The sequence below is a fragment of the Heloderma suspectum genome, chromosome 4, assembly GCF_057233095.1.
Source record: "Heloderma suspectum isolate Gila_16-S chromosome 4, 16-S_ref, whole genome shotgun sequence".
In the NCBI taxonomy this organism is placed as follows: Eukaryota; Metazoa; Chordata; class Lepidosauria; order Squamata; family Helodermatidae; genus Heloderma; species Heloderma suspectum.
Window position 1 is genome coordinate 136,912,579 of NC_139461.1, and position 15,068 is coordinate 136,927,646.

At 43.2% G+C, this 15,068-nt stretch overlaps 1 protein-coding gene across 3 annotated transcripts in view; it reads left to right on the plus strand.

The window, feature by feature from the left end:
- CTNNAL1 (catenin alpha like 1) overlaps positions 1 to 15,068 on the plus strand; it is a 59,548-nt gene that overhangs the window by 26,720 nt on the left and 17,760 nt on the right. For 2 of the 3 annotated variants that reach the window (XM_084850628.1, XM_084850630.1), the window contains exons 3-10: positions 793 to 980; positions 3,267 to 3,386; positions 7,558 to 7,647; positions 7,959 to 8,129; positions 9,078 to 9,278; positions 11,406 to 11,492; positions 13,553 to 13,711; positions 14,950 to 15,042. In XM_084850628.1, the coding sequence (XP_084706754.1) occupies positions 793 to 980; positions 3,267 to 3,386; positions 7,558 to 7,647; positions 7,959 to 8,129; positions 9,078 to 9,278; positions 11,406 to 11,492; positions 13,553 to 13,711; positions 14,950 to 15,042 (1,109 nt within the window). The remainder of the gene's footprint in view (positions 1 to 792; positions 981 to 3,266; positions 3,387 to 7,557; positions 7,648 to 7,958; positions 8,130 to 9,077; positions 9,279 to 11,405; positions 11,493 to 13,552; positions 13,712 to 14,949; positions 15,043 to 15,068) is intronic. The other variant, XM_084850629.1, reaches the window with a different exon arrangement.

A 15,068-nucleotide genomic window follows, 5' to 3' on the forward strand; every position in this document is an offset into this window, starting at 1 on the left:
TAAACTAAAACATATTACATGATGCTGTCATGTTGATGAGTTGCCCTGCTTCCAAAACAGCAGTCAAAGGAGTGAACTAGGGGTGGGGAAGGTCCCAGTGCAATGTCATTAAATCACGTGTTTCAGTTTATTAGTCATCACGGCAAGGGTAGGGAACACGTGGCCCTTCAGATGTTGTTGGACTACAACTCCCATCACCCCGAGCCAGCATAGCCAATGTTGAGGGATGATGGGAGTTGCAGTCTGAGAATGCCTGGAGGGCCACATGTTCCCCACCCCTGCATCATGGTAAAAGAATTAGTGGGGTTGCAAGGCTGCTGCGTGTGGCTGTAGCCTTGCAGTCTCCAGAAAGTGTCATTTTAGCCTCTGAGGTTGGGCAAACTGTGTCTTATATAGCACTTCAAGGAATGGTAATGGGTTGGAGTTAAGCAATGTCAGGGAGGCTTGCATTCCCCTTTGGCCAGTGGCACATTCAGGGCAGGACTTTGGGCTAGAAGCCAAGGTATCACTCATCAGAATGAGCAGCAGGGCCTTCAGTGCAACAGGGCTGGCTTACCACATTTGGACGTAAGTGAAGTAATACCCATTCCCATGTAAAGAGCACCCCCCAGCTCTGTTCATAAGAAAGGAACCTCCAACTTCCTAACTGCGTCCCTGCCCTTGGTAACTAACTGCCTGCATCTCCTAGGAAAGTCTTGCCCTGCACCTGTTGGTGTAAGTCAGGGTCCAGTTCTCAGTATTTGGAACAGCTCTGATTATAGCTTTATTTGCACCAATTCACATCATTTGTAGGTGAGACGATTGCACAGCTCACAGATGTGGCAACCTTGGATCATCCAGAATCTGATGGCCAGATAACTATTTTTACGGACAAAACGGGAGTGGTAAAAGCTGCGAGACTGCTGCTTTCTTCAGTGACTAAAGTGTTGGTGCTGGCTGACAGAATAGTTATTAAGCAAATTATAAGTTCTAGAAACAAGGTATTAATGGTTTTTGAATTCAGGCACTACATACTTGCATGTCTGAGTGAGTTGAGTGAGTGAGAATGATAATTTTTCATTGCATTTTATGGGTGTGATTCAGTCAAATTAAAACACGTTTCAGTGCCAATGGGAAGTAGTTAAGGATATGCTTAAATTTCCTATTAAAATCAATGGGACATAGAAGTACTTAACTTTGGCTTGATAATACTTAATATGTATTAACTGTTACTGGAGCAATAAGTAACCGCTTCACACATCACTGCAGCACAGCAAAGCATAGGATTCGACTACAGTGTGCTACAATGGGAATAAATGAACATACATAATTTGAGTTGAATGGCCAAATAAAAGACTGTTTTATTCAAGCAGGCCTTTGGTGTCTAAACAGATCTGTTGGGCTGGATGCTATTTTTATTGTGCTGTTGTTGTGTTTTTAATGGCTTTTAATGGTATCTGGATGTTATTGTTCTTATCAAGTTTTCTTAGTGATTGTAAGCCACCTTGAGTGCCATTTTTGGTAGAAAGATGAGGTACAAATAAAATCAAACACATTGATAATGTAGAATATACAGTCAGGGCCAGAAATATTGGAACAAGGATAATTGTTTTGGCAGTTGGCCTCTGTACACCACCACATTGAAGTTGAAAGGAAACACACCCAGATGGGAGAGAAGTCAGGACTTCCAGCTGTAATTCAAGGGGTTTGACAAAAGTGGGTCACTAACCATTCAGGAAGGACAGCCAGTGGCATACACCCCCCCCCCCATTGCTGGGGGCTCATAAGTAATGGAACAAACCAACATCATTTCAAACTGAAGGATCGCCTTTAATACCTGGATGAAAATCCTTTGCAGTCAATGACTGCCTGAAGTCTGGAACCCATGGACATGACCAAATGCTGAGTTTCCTCCCTCAAGATGCTTTGCCAGGCCTTTACTGGAGTTGCCTTCAGCTGCGGCTTGTTTGTGGGTCTTTCTGCCTTCAGTCTTGTCTTCAGGAAGTGAAAAGCATGCTCTATTGGGTGGAGATCAGGTGACTGACTTGGCCATTGAAGAACATCCCACTTCTTTGCCTTCAGAAACTCTTGGGTAGCCTTTGCTGTATGTTTTGGGTCATTATCCATCTGCAGCATGAAGCGGCATCCTATCAGTTTGGCAGCTGCTTTTATCAGCAGTCAGGTCATCAATAAACACCAGTGACCTGGCTCCATTGGCAGCCATGCATGCCCATGCCATAACACTGCCTCCACCATGTTTGACAGATGATGTGGTATGCTTTGGATCATGAGCTGTTCCTTTCCTTCTCCTTACTTTTCTCTTCCCATCATTCTGGTACAAGTTCATCTTGGTTTCATCGGTCCAAAGAATCTTATTCCAGAACTAGGCAGGCTTTTTAAGGTGTTTGCTGGCAAAGACTAATCTGGCCTGTCTGTTCTTGAGCATTACCAGTGGTTTGCACCTTGTTGTGAAGCCTCTGTATTTACATTCATAAAGCTGTCTCTTGACTGTAGATGTTGACAATGACATGCCTACCTCCGTAAGAGCATTCTTGACCTGGCTTGATGTTGCGAAAGGGTTCCTCTTCACCATGAGCAGAATTCTGCAGTCATCCACTTTAGTTGTCTTCCATGGTCTTCCAGGCCTTTTGCTGTTGCTGAGCTTGCCAGTTAATTCCTTCATTTTCAGGATGTTCCATACTGTTATGTTGGCCACTCCCACTGTTTCTGCTATCTCTCTGATGGGTTTATGTTGTTTCCTCAGCCTAATGATGGCCTCCTTCACTCGCATGGACACCTCTTTGGACATCATGTTGGGGGTTCCAGTGAACAGCTACCAAATGCAAATGTAACACTCTGAACCACTTCCAGGCCTTTTATGAGCTTGATTGGTCATGGGGTACCCAGGAAACAGGCCACACCTGGCCATGCAGCTGCTTGTCAGCCACATGTAAAGTTCCATTACTTATGAGCCACCAACGATGGGTGTGTGTGTATGCCACTGGCTGTCCTTCCTGAATGTAGTGCCCCACTTTTGTCATACCCCTTAAATTACAGCTGCAAGTCCTGACTTCACTCCCATCTGGATGTGTTTCCTTTCAACTTCAATGTGGTGGTGTACAGAGGCCAACTGCCAAAACAGTTATCCTTGTTCCAATATTTCTGGCCCTGACTGTATAATTGTGTCTAAAAATGCAAAACTGATCTCAATGTTTTGGGGAAATTTTTTTTTTTTTTTGTCACTGATAGACATTTGTCATTGATGGTTTTTCAAATATATTTGTCAGGTCCTTGTAACAATGGAACAGCTGGAGAAAGTGAGTAGTTTTCAGGAATTTGTGCAGATATTCAGTCAATTTGGAAACGAAATGGTGGAATTTGCCCATCTAACTGGAGACCGACAAAATGTAAGTATTTAGAAGAATTCTATTTGTCTTACGGTCTAAACAAAAAGTATATTAGTGAAAACATTACATTCTCCCCAAACCTGCCTTCATAGGGGAAGAACAGCCATCTTCATTCTGTCATTTTCATGTTTGTTATTTAATACCTTTTTATGTATTCCCTACTTTGCACAGATGAACAACTGAGAATATCCAGGAAGACATAAATGGCTCTGAACATTGAGATTCCATTTAGTATCATGGCAAGTAGCTAAATTTGCCATGATACTAAATGGCAAATTTTGTATCTCTTGCCTCATGTCCAGAAGAGGCAAGAGACCTCTGAATATACTAATCGCGAACTCATTCTCTGAGTGCCTGTTCGTATCCAAAATGGCACCATCCATGCACAACAGGGAGGAATCAGCTCGCTTGAGAGAACCCCAAGGTTTTTAGAAGTACAAAAAGCCTCTCCCCCCCCCCCCCCCGCTCTTTGGTGAAACCCCTCAAGAAACAGCCCAGTGAGGACTGAGCGTGCTGAGTGGGCATGGAATACTGACTGACTGTTGCAGGGAGCAGGAGCGAGAATGTTAATCAGGGAGGGGGAATTGAGTGGCTACCTCTAAATGCTAGCTGGCAGGGACAAATAACGGGAGAGGACCTCTGCTTTCATGCCCTGCTTCTGCATTTTCCAGAGTCCTCTGGCTAGATATGAAAAAACAGAATGTGGCCTGGATGGACCCTTGGTCTGATCTAGGAAGGGGGTTCCTACACAGCCTTCCTTCTCGGATGCTTAATGGGGGGGGGGGGTTTGCAGAGAAAATCTGCCCATGAACTAGGTTTCTTCTGTAATCAGGGTGGGTGAGTGAGCCCTAACATGTGACAAGAGATAAATGGGACCTGGATAAAATTGACATAAATGAAAAGAGTTCCAGTCCACTCTGGAATACCTTGGTGAGGAAGTCCACATCTTGTGCTCCGCTTGCTTAGAGCAATGTTGCATTATTAAAGATCCATGTGGGTTAGTCTCCATTATCTCTATTCCATGTTTGTTTATTTCGTATTTATTTATTCAATTTATATCCCACCTTTCCACCAAAAATATGGTACTCAAGGTGCCACGTTTGCATTTGGTTGCAAGTAATTGAACCCACATGGGTTGCCAGATCACAGTGAAGCAGTGACAGTAATAGCCCAAACTGGCAGAACTCCTCTGTCTGGATCTTCTTGAGTTTTCCCCAACCTGGTGCCCACCAGATGTTTTGCACTTCAACTCCCATCGGTCCCAGCCAGCACTGCTAATGATCAGGAATTCTGGGAGTTGAGGTCCAATATATCTGGAGGGCACCAGGTTGGGAAAGGCTGGTCTAGATTGAGCAGCCATTTCCTTTATCCACCCTGTCTCTTGATCAGCTTCCTTAGCACACTTGTTTCCCCCCAAAACTCAGTAGCATGCAGTCACTTCTGACCTTAAGTCCTGTGAAGTGTGTTCAGAATCTCCTCTCTGACTAGCCCCTTTCTTGCCTCATTTCCCCATGCCTTCTGTCCTTTTCCTCAAGACCCTTTCTTTTGCTTATCTTTCTCAGTCCATTCCCAACCCTGCTCCTTTTCTTTAGCATCCTTGCCTCTTGGGCTTCCTGTCCCATAGTTTCCCTATAATTGAGGATGTCTTCCCAGTTCTTCCTGTGCAAGGTTTTAGTCCATCCAAACTGACAACTTCTCCTTAACTCAGAAGCAGAAGGTGGACTGGAAACGGCTTAGTTCCCTGAGCAACTTAAGGATGCCACTGCACCAGCTAGAGGCGTCATTGCCACAAGCACAATGTGCGAGGAGTGGAGCCTCTCCTGTGCTCTTTTGTTGTTAAAATGTTGATTATAGTATGACTAGTTAGAGAGACTGTGGTGTTGCCTGTTCTTGTAGACACATGGATATAACATTATGCTATTTGGTGTTTCTCTTACACCTCAGCTGCTGGAGTCATGTTACTAGGTGAGAATCTCAGCTTACAATTTTTGTTAAAGTAAGTTTCTGTAGTAGGTTCACATACTGCAGAGGTGAAGTAGCGCAGGCAGAATTCCGAAGCTGGAAGTATTGCAAATGCAGTAGAGGATCAATAGCCACCCAAGAGTTCCACTACTGCTCTTGAAATCTCATAGTTCAGTGGTGGTGAACCTCTTTCAGCTTGAGGGCCAAAATCAAGTTTGGAGAAGCTCTCAGGGGCTGCATTCTAGTGGTGGGGGGAGTGAAGGCAAAAGGGGCGGGGCTAAATACCAGCATATTTTAGTGTGTCTAAGCCTTAGGAGAGGCATTTCAACCTTTTAGAATGGGGGAAAAAACCTGTGCAAAAGCCGGGAAACCACCAAATGATCGGTGGTCAGGGGATAGGGGGCAGAGCCAGGGGAAGGGGGCGTGGTTACCTGGGAAACCTCAGAAGGACAGATTGGGACTCCAAGTGAGAGTCCCAATCTGTCCAGAGAGCTTCGGCTATTGGGCGGTATAGAAATGAAATGAATGAATGAATGAATGAATGAATAAATAAATAAATAAATAAGTGGGACCACCCCACCTGGAGTCCCAAGCAGAACCACCCCTCTCCTAGTGGTTGGATGCTTTTTGATTTGTACCAGAGCCAACAAAGGTAGCTTGTTTTTTTCCCTCCCCCTCCTCCCCTCCCGTCGGTAAATCAAGAGCATTCTAGAAGGCAACAAAAGGTGCAGCTATCTTTTCTGAAAGACGAATTGACTCAATGAAATGAAGATTACTGTTGAAGCCTCGTATCTGAGAGCACTGCCGCTCTGTGCCCCATCCTTTAGTAGAGAGCTGAAGCCTTGTGTTCCAGTGGTACTCTGTAAGTTGTAGTTGGGTCTGCTGGTGGTTTAAGCAAGGATTTGTGGGACAGGTCAAGTCCTGCACAGCTGATGCCAGGCTTCTCGTGAGGTCTGGAGCTGCTTGCTGAGGGGGTCTAGTCCAGGACTGGGGTCCAACAACAGGTCAGTTTCCATCTGGGAATCCATATTCTGTATCTCTTCAGTGGAGCTACCAGTGGAGTTTCCTGACGCTGCCTCCTTGGAGTCCATGTCTGAGTTGCTACTCAGCACTGGGAACAAGGCACAGAAATACTTGATGTTTTAGCTATTTACCTGCATGAAATAACATTCATGATTCCAGACATCACACATTTCTTTATAACGAATGGAGATTTTTTTTAGAAAGGAATGACAGAGGTAGATATACTCAAACTGGTATAGACAGTTCAGCTGCACCAGACAGCGGGCTGCTTTGAGACCTGCATCCAGACCTTCCACTCGTACTGGAGAAAGGGATCAAGTGGCAATTTTTGCCAATTCCTTCTTCCCCCTGAGCTGCTACTCCTGAAGGTTGGGGGACCTGTGGAACAAAATTGGGAAGTGGCGCTGGGGGCTACAGGGGAAAGGGGGAATTGGGGAATATTGGTGTGTTGCTCCCTTCTTCCATTGGGAAGCCTTTGCTGGATCCCAGTTCCCTCCACGAACTGGAGGGAAGTGGGAGCCTAGATCCAACTCAGTAAGTCTCAAACAAGGGAGGGCAAGAACCTGAAAGGTGTTCATAAAAGGTTTTCCTTATTCCAGCATGTTTTAACTTCTGAGTCTTTTGGATTCTATTTCAGTAAACCCTGTTGTGTTGTAAGAAGAAGCTTTGAAGTCTTATCTTAATCTATTGAATGCCTTCATATAAGTTTACAGTACATACTTAAGCTGGTTTAACAGTCATTCCCTCTTCAGAGGGAACTAGGGATTTCTAACAAAATTAACGCTTTCACCGAACTACAATTCGCAGGGTACTGCCGGAGGGTTGGGGAGAGCCATTATCATTAAACTGTTATAAAAACAACATATAGTAACGTAGATAGGCCTACAGTAGTTGAAACCCACAGACAGAAGAGTTCAAGTTTCAGCATCCATTGTGCTGAATCTGTATGAATCTTGTATTCTGAAACCTACAGGAAAGCTGCACAAATGTTCACCCGTCTCCTCTTCTAAAAGAAATATAGTGATTTTTGTCTTCTGTGACATATGATTCAAATAAATAAAGGGTATTACAGACTTCTGTTTTGTCAATTGATTTTGTCCTCCCTTGTCAGACGAATTTATTTGTCGGTAAGTAGCTAAACATTTAATTACTATCCAGCAAGAGTGTGTTCCTTTCCTTTCCTTAGGATCTGAAAGATGAAAAGAAAAAGGCTAAGATGGCAGCTGCTCGGGCTATTCTTGAGAAATGTACCATGATGCTTCTCACTGCTTCGAAGGTAACTGGTTTCCTGGGTTCATCGTTGGTAAAACAAGGACTCGAAAGCTGCTATTGGGAGCCTCTTTACGCCAGCAACGTATGGAAAAGAAATCGACTGAAGCAACATCAGTCAATACATAGGGAGGCTGGAGGGTTTTCCAAAGGGCGGTGGTAGAAATATTGACAAGTGCAGTGATTGGCTAATTGACGGGACTGATAATCAGCCTCGGCGATTCTGCTTGAGGCAGGGTGTGTAGTATATAGGGATTCATCTCAGCAGACTGCACAAAGACATCTGGGTAACTTTTTCTAATACAATTTATTTTCAAGACTTGCTTAAGGCATCCTGACTGTGAATCTGCACGTGTAAACAAAGGAGCAGTGTTCCACAGAATGAGGCTAGCTTTGGAGCAGGTAATAGAGATTGTAACGGACTCTCGGCTAAGTGGAGAGAATGAATCGGGCCCGATGAGCATCTATACGGGCATCAAGGAATTCAAGGTGAGGACAAAATAGTTTTCGTTTTGTTTTGAGGATATGGCTTAAATCCCAAGATTTAAGCCATATGCCATACACCACATGGTAACTGTTTGTGTGGATTAACTTCCCCTGTGGTTTGGCCAATTTAAACCAAATGGTGCCAGTTTCTCCCGTTTTGGGGAGTGGGAGCCACTGCATGACTGAAATGGACCAAATCACTGGAGAACCTGCTTCATGTAAAACATCTTCTGGTGTGATTTTTTCAGATGGCTGCATTACACACAACCATCTATGTGAATTGTTGTACGTGTTATTTGGTTCTAACAGTTGCTGTGCCACTGAAGTCCGTCATTCTTTCATTCCTGCAATTCATATCCTCAAGAGAATGGGATGGGATGCAGCTGTGGGTTCCATGTGTGTGACTTGCAGCTAATTTCTACTTTCTTAGAGATGTGCATTTTCATGCTGCTTTAGTGATTCCAAATTGCAATTGAAGTAAATGAATCATGTACATGTATGTGAAGTTACATTTTTGGAGATTAATAATCAATATGAAGAACTTGGATGCCACCTTTAGGTTCATTAACAAAAAATTCTAAGCACTAGCTTAAGGGAAGTTGGACAGGATGAAATAGATGATAATGATAATGCTTGGCATTTAGAGTATTCATAGTGCATTCCATGCATTATTTTAATAATCCTTACAACAACCCTATAAAGTAGGTTATGACCATGTTGCAGGGGGTGAGGCTGAGAGAATGGTTTACCTAGGACTTCAGTCTTTTAGGGTGCAATCCTATGCATGTTTAGACAGAAATTGCTGGCTGGGGAATGCTGGGAGTTGTAGGACTTTTTTCTGTCTGAACAGACATAGGATTGTGCCTTTAACCACTGTGCTACACTAGTCCTGGTACATCAGTGTTTTCTGCTTTGGGGAGATGTCATGGTTTTTTTCACTCCCTTTCTCAGAATAAAGTGGAAGGTTTGCGGGAGAACCTTTACCTTCTGTCAAAGGAGAACCTTCGGGCAATGTTGCGAGTTGTCCTTGAACACACAGAGGATTTTACTGACTCTGCTTATACTAGCCATGAGAATAGGGAACGCATTTTGGAACTGTCCAAGCAAGCAAAGATGGAACTGGAGCAGCTGGTGTCAGCGTGGATGTGTGCTGTAAGATATATCTTTTTTCTAGCAATGCTGATAGGTTCACCTAGGCTCGAAAACAAATACACTTCAAGATCAATTTCCATGAACACTTTATCTGATAATGCTAGTAAACTCTAGTAACCCATCACAATATTTGCAAACACCATGACTGTAATTAACATCCAGTTGCCGGTTTTTTAAAGCTATTTTGCTTATTTGAGTTCTGCAAACATTTAAAAAATCAGATCCAAACCCAGACATAATTATCGGTTATATAAATATCTGTCACCACAGGTCAGTATAGAACAAATCACTTGTGTTGGACATAGTCTTTGTCCTCTAGAGTTTTCAGTCATCCTTGCTGCTTGTTGACATTAGCTCAATAGGTGCAGTGAATGGTTTGGAGCACCTGATGGTGCAGCATTGCTGCTGCTAAGCAGGCATGGTTCTGATTTATACTTTGGACAGAAGTCCACTAGAGATTTAAAGCTATTAGAAACTTTGAAGCCTAGCAAAATACACACATCAAAAATGGACATTTTGTAAAAAAAAAACAAAAAACACCATTGAAATATATGCAATACTTTTAAATCAAATCTAAACTTTCCTTCCTTTAACAACATAAAATACATTATTGCTAATCTAGTTAGCATATAACATTGCACTATTTGGAGTATTTAGGAAATTCACACAACAGGTTTATTTATTTAAATATTTTTTGGGTGTCTTTTAGGGTACAAGCCCTCCTAAGGTAGCTTGTATAAAATAATCCTATGCACATTCACTTAGAGGCAAGACCCACTGCATTTAATGGAGCTTACTCCCGGGTAAGCATGCTTAGGGCTGCACCCTCAAAAGTATAAATGCCTTACAGTGCAATGCCATATGTCTGCTCAGAAGTAAGCCCCATTGTGTTCAATAAACGCAATGTGTTTAGCGGGGCTTACTCCCAGCTGTACGGGATTGCAACCTTAGTTTTGTATAAACACATTTGCAAATATACCTAATACTTGAGAGAGCGCTGCAAGCTGCTGCCTCCTGTGTTGCCTAAGCACATGTGTCTTCGTTGCTGTCATTTGGGAAGTAGGGAAAAATAAAAGGTGAAAATAGAAACCACAAATGTTGTAGTAAACCCAAGTTTATTTAGTCAGAAACAATCTCGTACGGTCACAGTATTAGGGACAAGCAACGTATTTGGATGTCAAGTTAAACTTTGTAAACATTGAAAACATTGCACTTAACAGTATACACAGGAATTAACATCCTCTACTGCTGTAGTAGATTGCTTTCTGTAAAACCGTTTATACTAATGTTCTGGGGGAGTAAAACTTGCTTTAAAAGTATTTCACTTATTCCAAAAGAGAAGATATTTCATAGGAAGTTTTTTTCCCTAGCATTCCCCCAAATGTACAGTTATTCTGTTGGAAAAACTGGAAAAAGTCCTTAGGAAAGGAACACAGTCTCTAAAGACAGTTGGGATCCCCATGTAAAAACAAGATAGAAGTATAGGGTGGGATTCAAAGGTTGAGCAGGCAGAAGAGGCTGCTTGTACAACCAGTCCCTTCCTTCCCCCTGTGTCCCATAAGAAACCTCTTTGGGGGGCTGGGGGGCCCTCCTAAACAGCTGTAGTAAGCTGGGAAGGGGGAATTGGCTGCAATCAAATTGGAGGAACCTTGTGCCTGTGGGCCACTCTTACAACGAGCATACATGGTCTGTCCCCCGTGCCATCTTATCTTCACAGTAACCCTGCAAGGTAGGTTAGGCTGAGAGAGTGACTCAAGGTCATCCAGTGAACTTAATGGCTTGAACCCAGGTCTCCAGCACTTTGTCCACTTTGCTGCACTGGCAAATGCAACGGTTCTGTAGAATCAGTTGAACAGAAACAAAGTGGATGGTTGTGTGCCATTAATTTTGTGGTAGAGAAGCATACTGGCAAGACAGAGTTTATGTCGCCCAATCCTAGGCATGTTTACTCCAAAGCAAGTCTCACTTGGTTTAATGAGCCTTACCTCCAAGAAAGCATGCATAGGGTTGCAGCTCTACTTCTAAAATCATGCTTGAACGATGATGATGATGAAACCTCTGCAAAACTGAATTCTGAATTTCCAGAAATAATATATTTTGTGGGGGTTGGGAATTGTTTCTCTTTAGCAAAGTCAGAAGAAAAAGGATGTTGCGGAAGACTTGGAAGTAACCATATTAAAAATGTGTCAGTGCATGAACGAGCTTCAGAGAGAAGTAAGTGTAATTCACTACACTCTGCCAGAAGTTTTGAAGCTTCTTGGGCTTTGATAGAAGTCCTTCAAAATAAATACATAGCTGAGCAGAGATATAATCATGAAAGAGTAGTTCCCACTAATTGAATCTGCTACCCAAGCCTTTTTTATGGAGAGGTTGAAGTAATTACCTGAACAGAAGCCTGTGGGCACGACTTGCATGCAAGAATACAAGTTGATTAGTAGTTTCAGAATTTGGTTCATATTCCTCATGAATCTCTCATGCTCTGATTTATACACCTTATGGACCAGTGACTGTTCTGGGAGCTCTTGATGAGATAGCATTTTTTAATCTAAGTGGGTGCAGACCTGATCAGGGAGATTATTGAGCTGGGGGCATGTAAGCTGCTCACCTAAATAATAACAAGACACAAGACGTGTAGGAAGATACGTCAACACTCTTTAAGTCTGTTTTGTCATGAGGAACTGGAAAAAGAATCAGCTAATTCAGGCCCTAGGGAAAACAGTTGTGTAATGATGACAGGAACATAGGAAGCTTCCGTTTACCAGGTCAGTTACTGTTTGTCCCTCTAACCCAGTGTAGCCTACTCTGACTGGCAGCAGCTGTTCAGGCTCTTGGGCAGAGAGGTTTTTCCCAGCAATTGGTACCTGATACTTTTTAACTGGAGATGGCAGGGATTGAACCTGGGACCTTCTGCATACAAAGTAGGTGCTCTCCCACTGAGCTGTGATGTATAGATGGATGTGTCATTTTCAGTGCCTTTTATCCAGAAAGAAAAATCCAAAGACCAGAGTAGCTATATTGCCTTACTTGGTTCCTCATAATAACCCAATGAAATAGAGTTGCCGATAGCAATGCGATTTATTCCTGGCTGAGCCAGGTATTAATTCAGTGCTCAGCCATTGGCCATGCTGGCTGGGAGTTGCAGTCCAACACACCTGGAGGGCACCAGGTTGGGGAAGGTTCCTGTAGTTGGATTACATGGCATACTCTTGATTCTGCTTCCTTATGTGTTCAGGATGTGTTTACACCGCTCAGTTCCTTTCTGGGAATAAATGGAGAGACAAGTTATCCTTCCTTGCCTCTCCTCTTTCTTCTGGGATTCTTGTGCTGCACTTTGTAGCTTGTGAGCAGAGCTTGTGAGCACGAACAATTGCTCACATGCACTGTGTGCATGCCATGCTGAAGACAAAAATAACATTCTGTGCTAGGGGGATCCACATTCTGTACCAAGAAATGTTCAGTTCTCTGACTGTATAAATTAACTCTTTCCATCGTTTATTCCAGTTTTGCTAGGAGCTTTACAGGCCATTGAAGGCCTGCTCCTAACCATAGGAAATTTAGTTTAGCACAAGCCTCTGAGATTTCCATAGGCAATCGCTCACCCATTTTCAAGCATATCTTTGCCACCATTAGTGCTTGAAACTTCGTATATTATTTAAACGAAAGCTGAGACTCTCAAGAAACTGGTATCTGTGTTCCCATGGAAATCATGTAGCCCTGTGTGTAAGGACTCTGCATGCTAGGCAAAATAGTAGAGTTGCAATGCTTAATCAAGAATCCATCCTAGAGTTCTTAAAGAACTCAAAAATGAAATTGCTGATCTCCTAACAAAAATATGCATCCTATCCCTAAGATCAGCCTCTGTACCAGAGAACTGGAAGAGGGCCAATGTAACACCAATTTTTAAAAAGGGATTCAAGGGAGATCCAGGAAATTACAGGTCAGTTAACTTAATGCCTGTTCTGGGTAAATTTTACTCCCTTCTCCCTCTACAGTCCAACTCTGTTATTTCTGATGTTCTTTGTTGCGCATTATGCATTGCTCTTTTTCAGGTTTGTTATATTAACCCAGTCTTGCAAATAAGTTCACAAAAGCAAGTAGCTCACAAAAAAATGTTTTACTAGTGTGGTCACATACTCATTAGTCATTTGTAGATTCAAAGAGAAAAACCACCAGCAGCAGCTTTTGTATATACTCTAATCACCTGGAAGTAATCACTGTTTGCCGTAGGCTACCTAGTAACCTACTGTTCTGTGTTGTTTTTTCTAATACCAAAGCTCCACAGTGCAGCAACATCTGTCGCAGCAGACCTGATAAAATATCATTCAGACCATCTCATTCTGAAAGCACTGAAAATCTGTGGAGCAGAAGGAAACATAGAAGCCGTTGCAGAGCATAGCTGTAAGCTCTCTGAGCAGAAAGAACAATTGATTGAAGTAAGTTGGTGGTGTTTTCATTAATGTATTTAATGTAGGAAGAAAGGGAATTCAAGACACCCTGACTTCTGTTTATTTTCGGGTGCACCTGTGAAAGTCATATACAGGCTTTCCCCCCTGGAGTTGCAGCATTGATAACTGTTTGCCGAGCTGTTAGGCCATTTTGTTAGGCATGCCTGTGCTGTGCTGTATTCTTGGCAACTTGTGCTTCCACTTGGGTGGGGTGGGGTGTATTAGGGTAGCATAGTAGACCTGCAGATAATGCCTCTACTGTAAGGGTTGGTAAACTGGAAGTCTGGAATTGCATATATGGTGCAGAACATCAGGCCCAGGGGCCAAATCCAGCCCTCCTGGGGTAGCAGTCTGGTCCTCTGGGGTTCTCCCAGTGGCCATGCACCCTACTGTTAGGTGGCTTCCTGGCTCTCGTGCGTTCCCTCCACCCCGATTCTAAGAGGTTGAAGTGCCTCCCCTACAGCTTAGTTACTGGCAGGAAGAGCTCTAAGCTAAGATATGGTGGTATTTTGGGGTTCTTTGGCCCTGCCCGTCTTGCTTCCAGACCCATTGACCACTGGAATACAGCCCTGAGAGCTTCTCTGAAACTGAGCTGGGCCTTCAGGCTGAAAAAGGTTCTACACCCCTGCTCTATGACAACAGACCTTGTTAGCTGGTGACTTCAGAGGGTGGGAGTTGAGGTGCTGTTCCCCTATAGTGAAACTAGTTGCTGACCTTAGAGTATCACTGTTTCTAGAATCAACACAGCGCATCTTTAAAACCAACATAACTATGGTGCCAATGCTACCAAACGTTTAGTACCATTAATTTCAAAGGGAGACGGCCAAGTATAGTCATGGCCTCTGAGTAGCTAAAAATGTATCCCAGATCATTGCCAAACATCTAAACAGCAGTAGTAGGAGGGAGAGATTTGCAGGGCAGGGGGTGCTGAGCCTTGGTGAGAGCTGTTCCCCTGCACTCTCTTCCCTCAGCCACTTTCCTCTAGGCAGTTTTGGGGAGGTTGGAAGAGAAAGGTGCGAGGGGCAGGCATTACCTCCTCCCACCATAGCATTTAAGATTTTCAGCAGAGATCCAGGTTTCTTCAAAGGTCAAGTTTGACCCCATATTTCTGGATGCGTTCTCTAAATTCTAAAAGCTTTCATTTGGCAGCCATAATATAATGTTACATTGTGTTCCTTAATGATTCCATCATTGATAGGCAGATTTTTTTTTGCTTTTCTTCTTAGATATGTCATTTATTGAGGCATGTCTCTGGAACAGAGCCACTGGAAATTACTTGTCTACATGCAGAAGACACTTTTCATGTGACTGGTCCTCAGGTATGTGTCATTTTTACCTTGCTGTG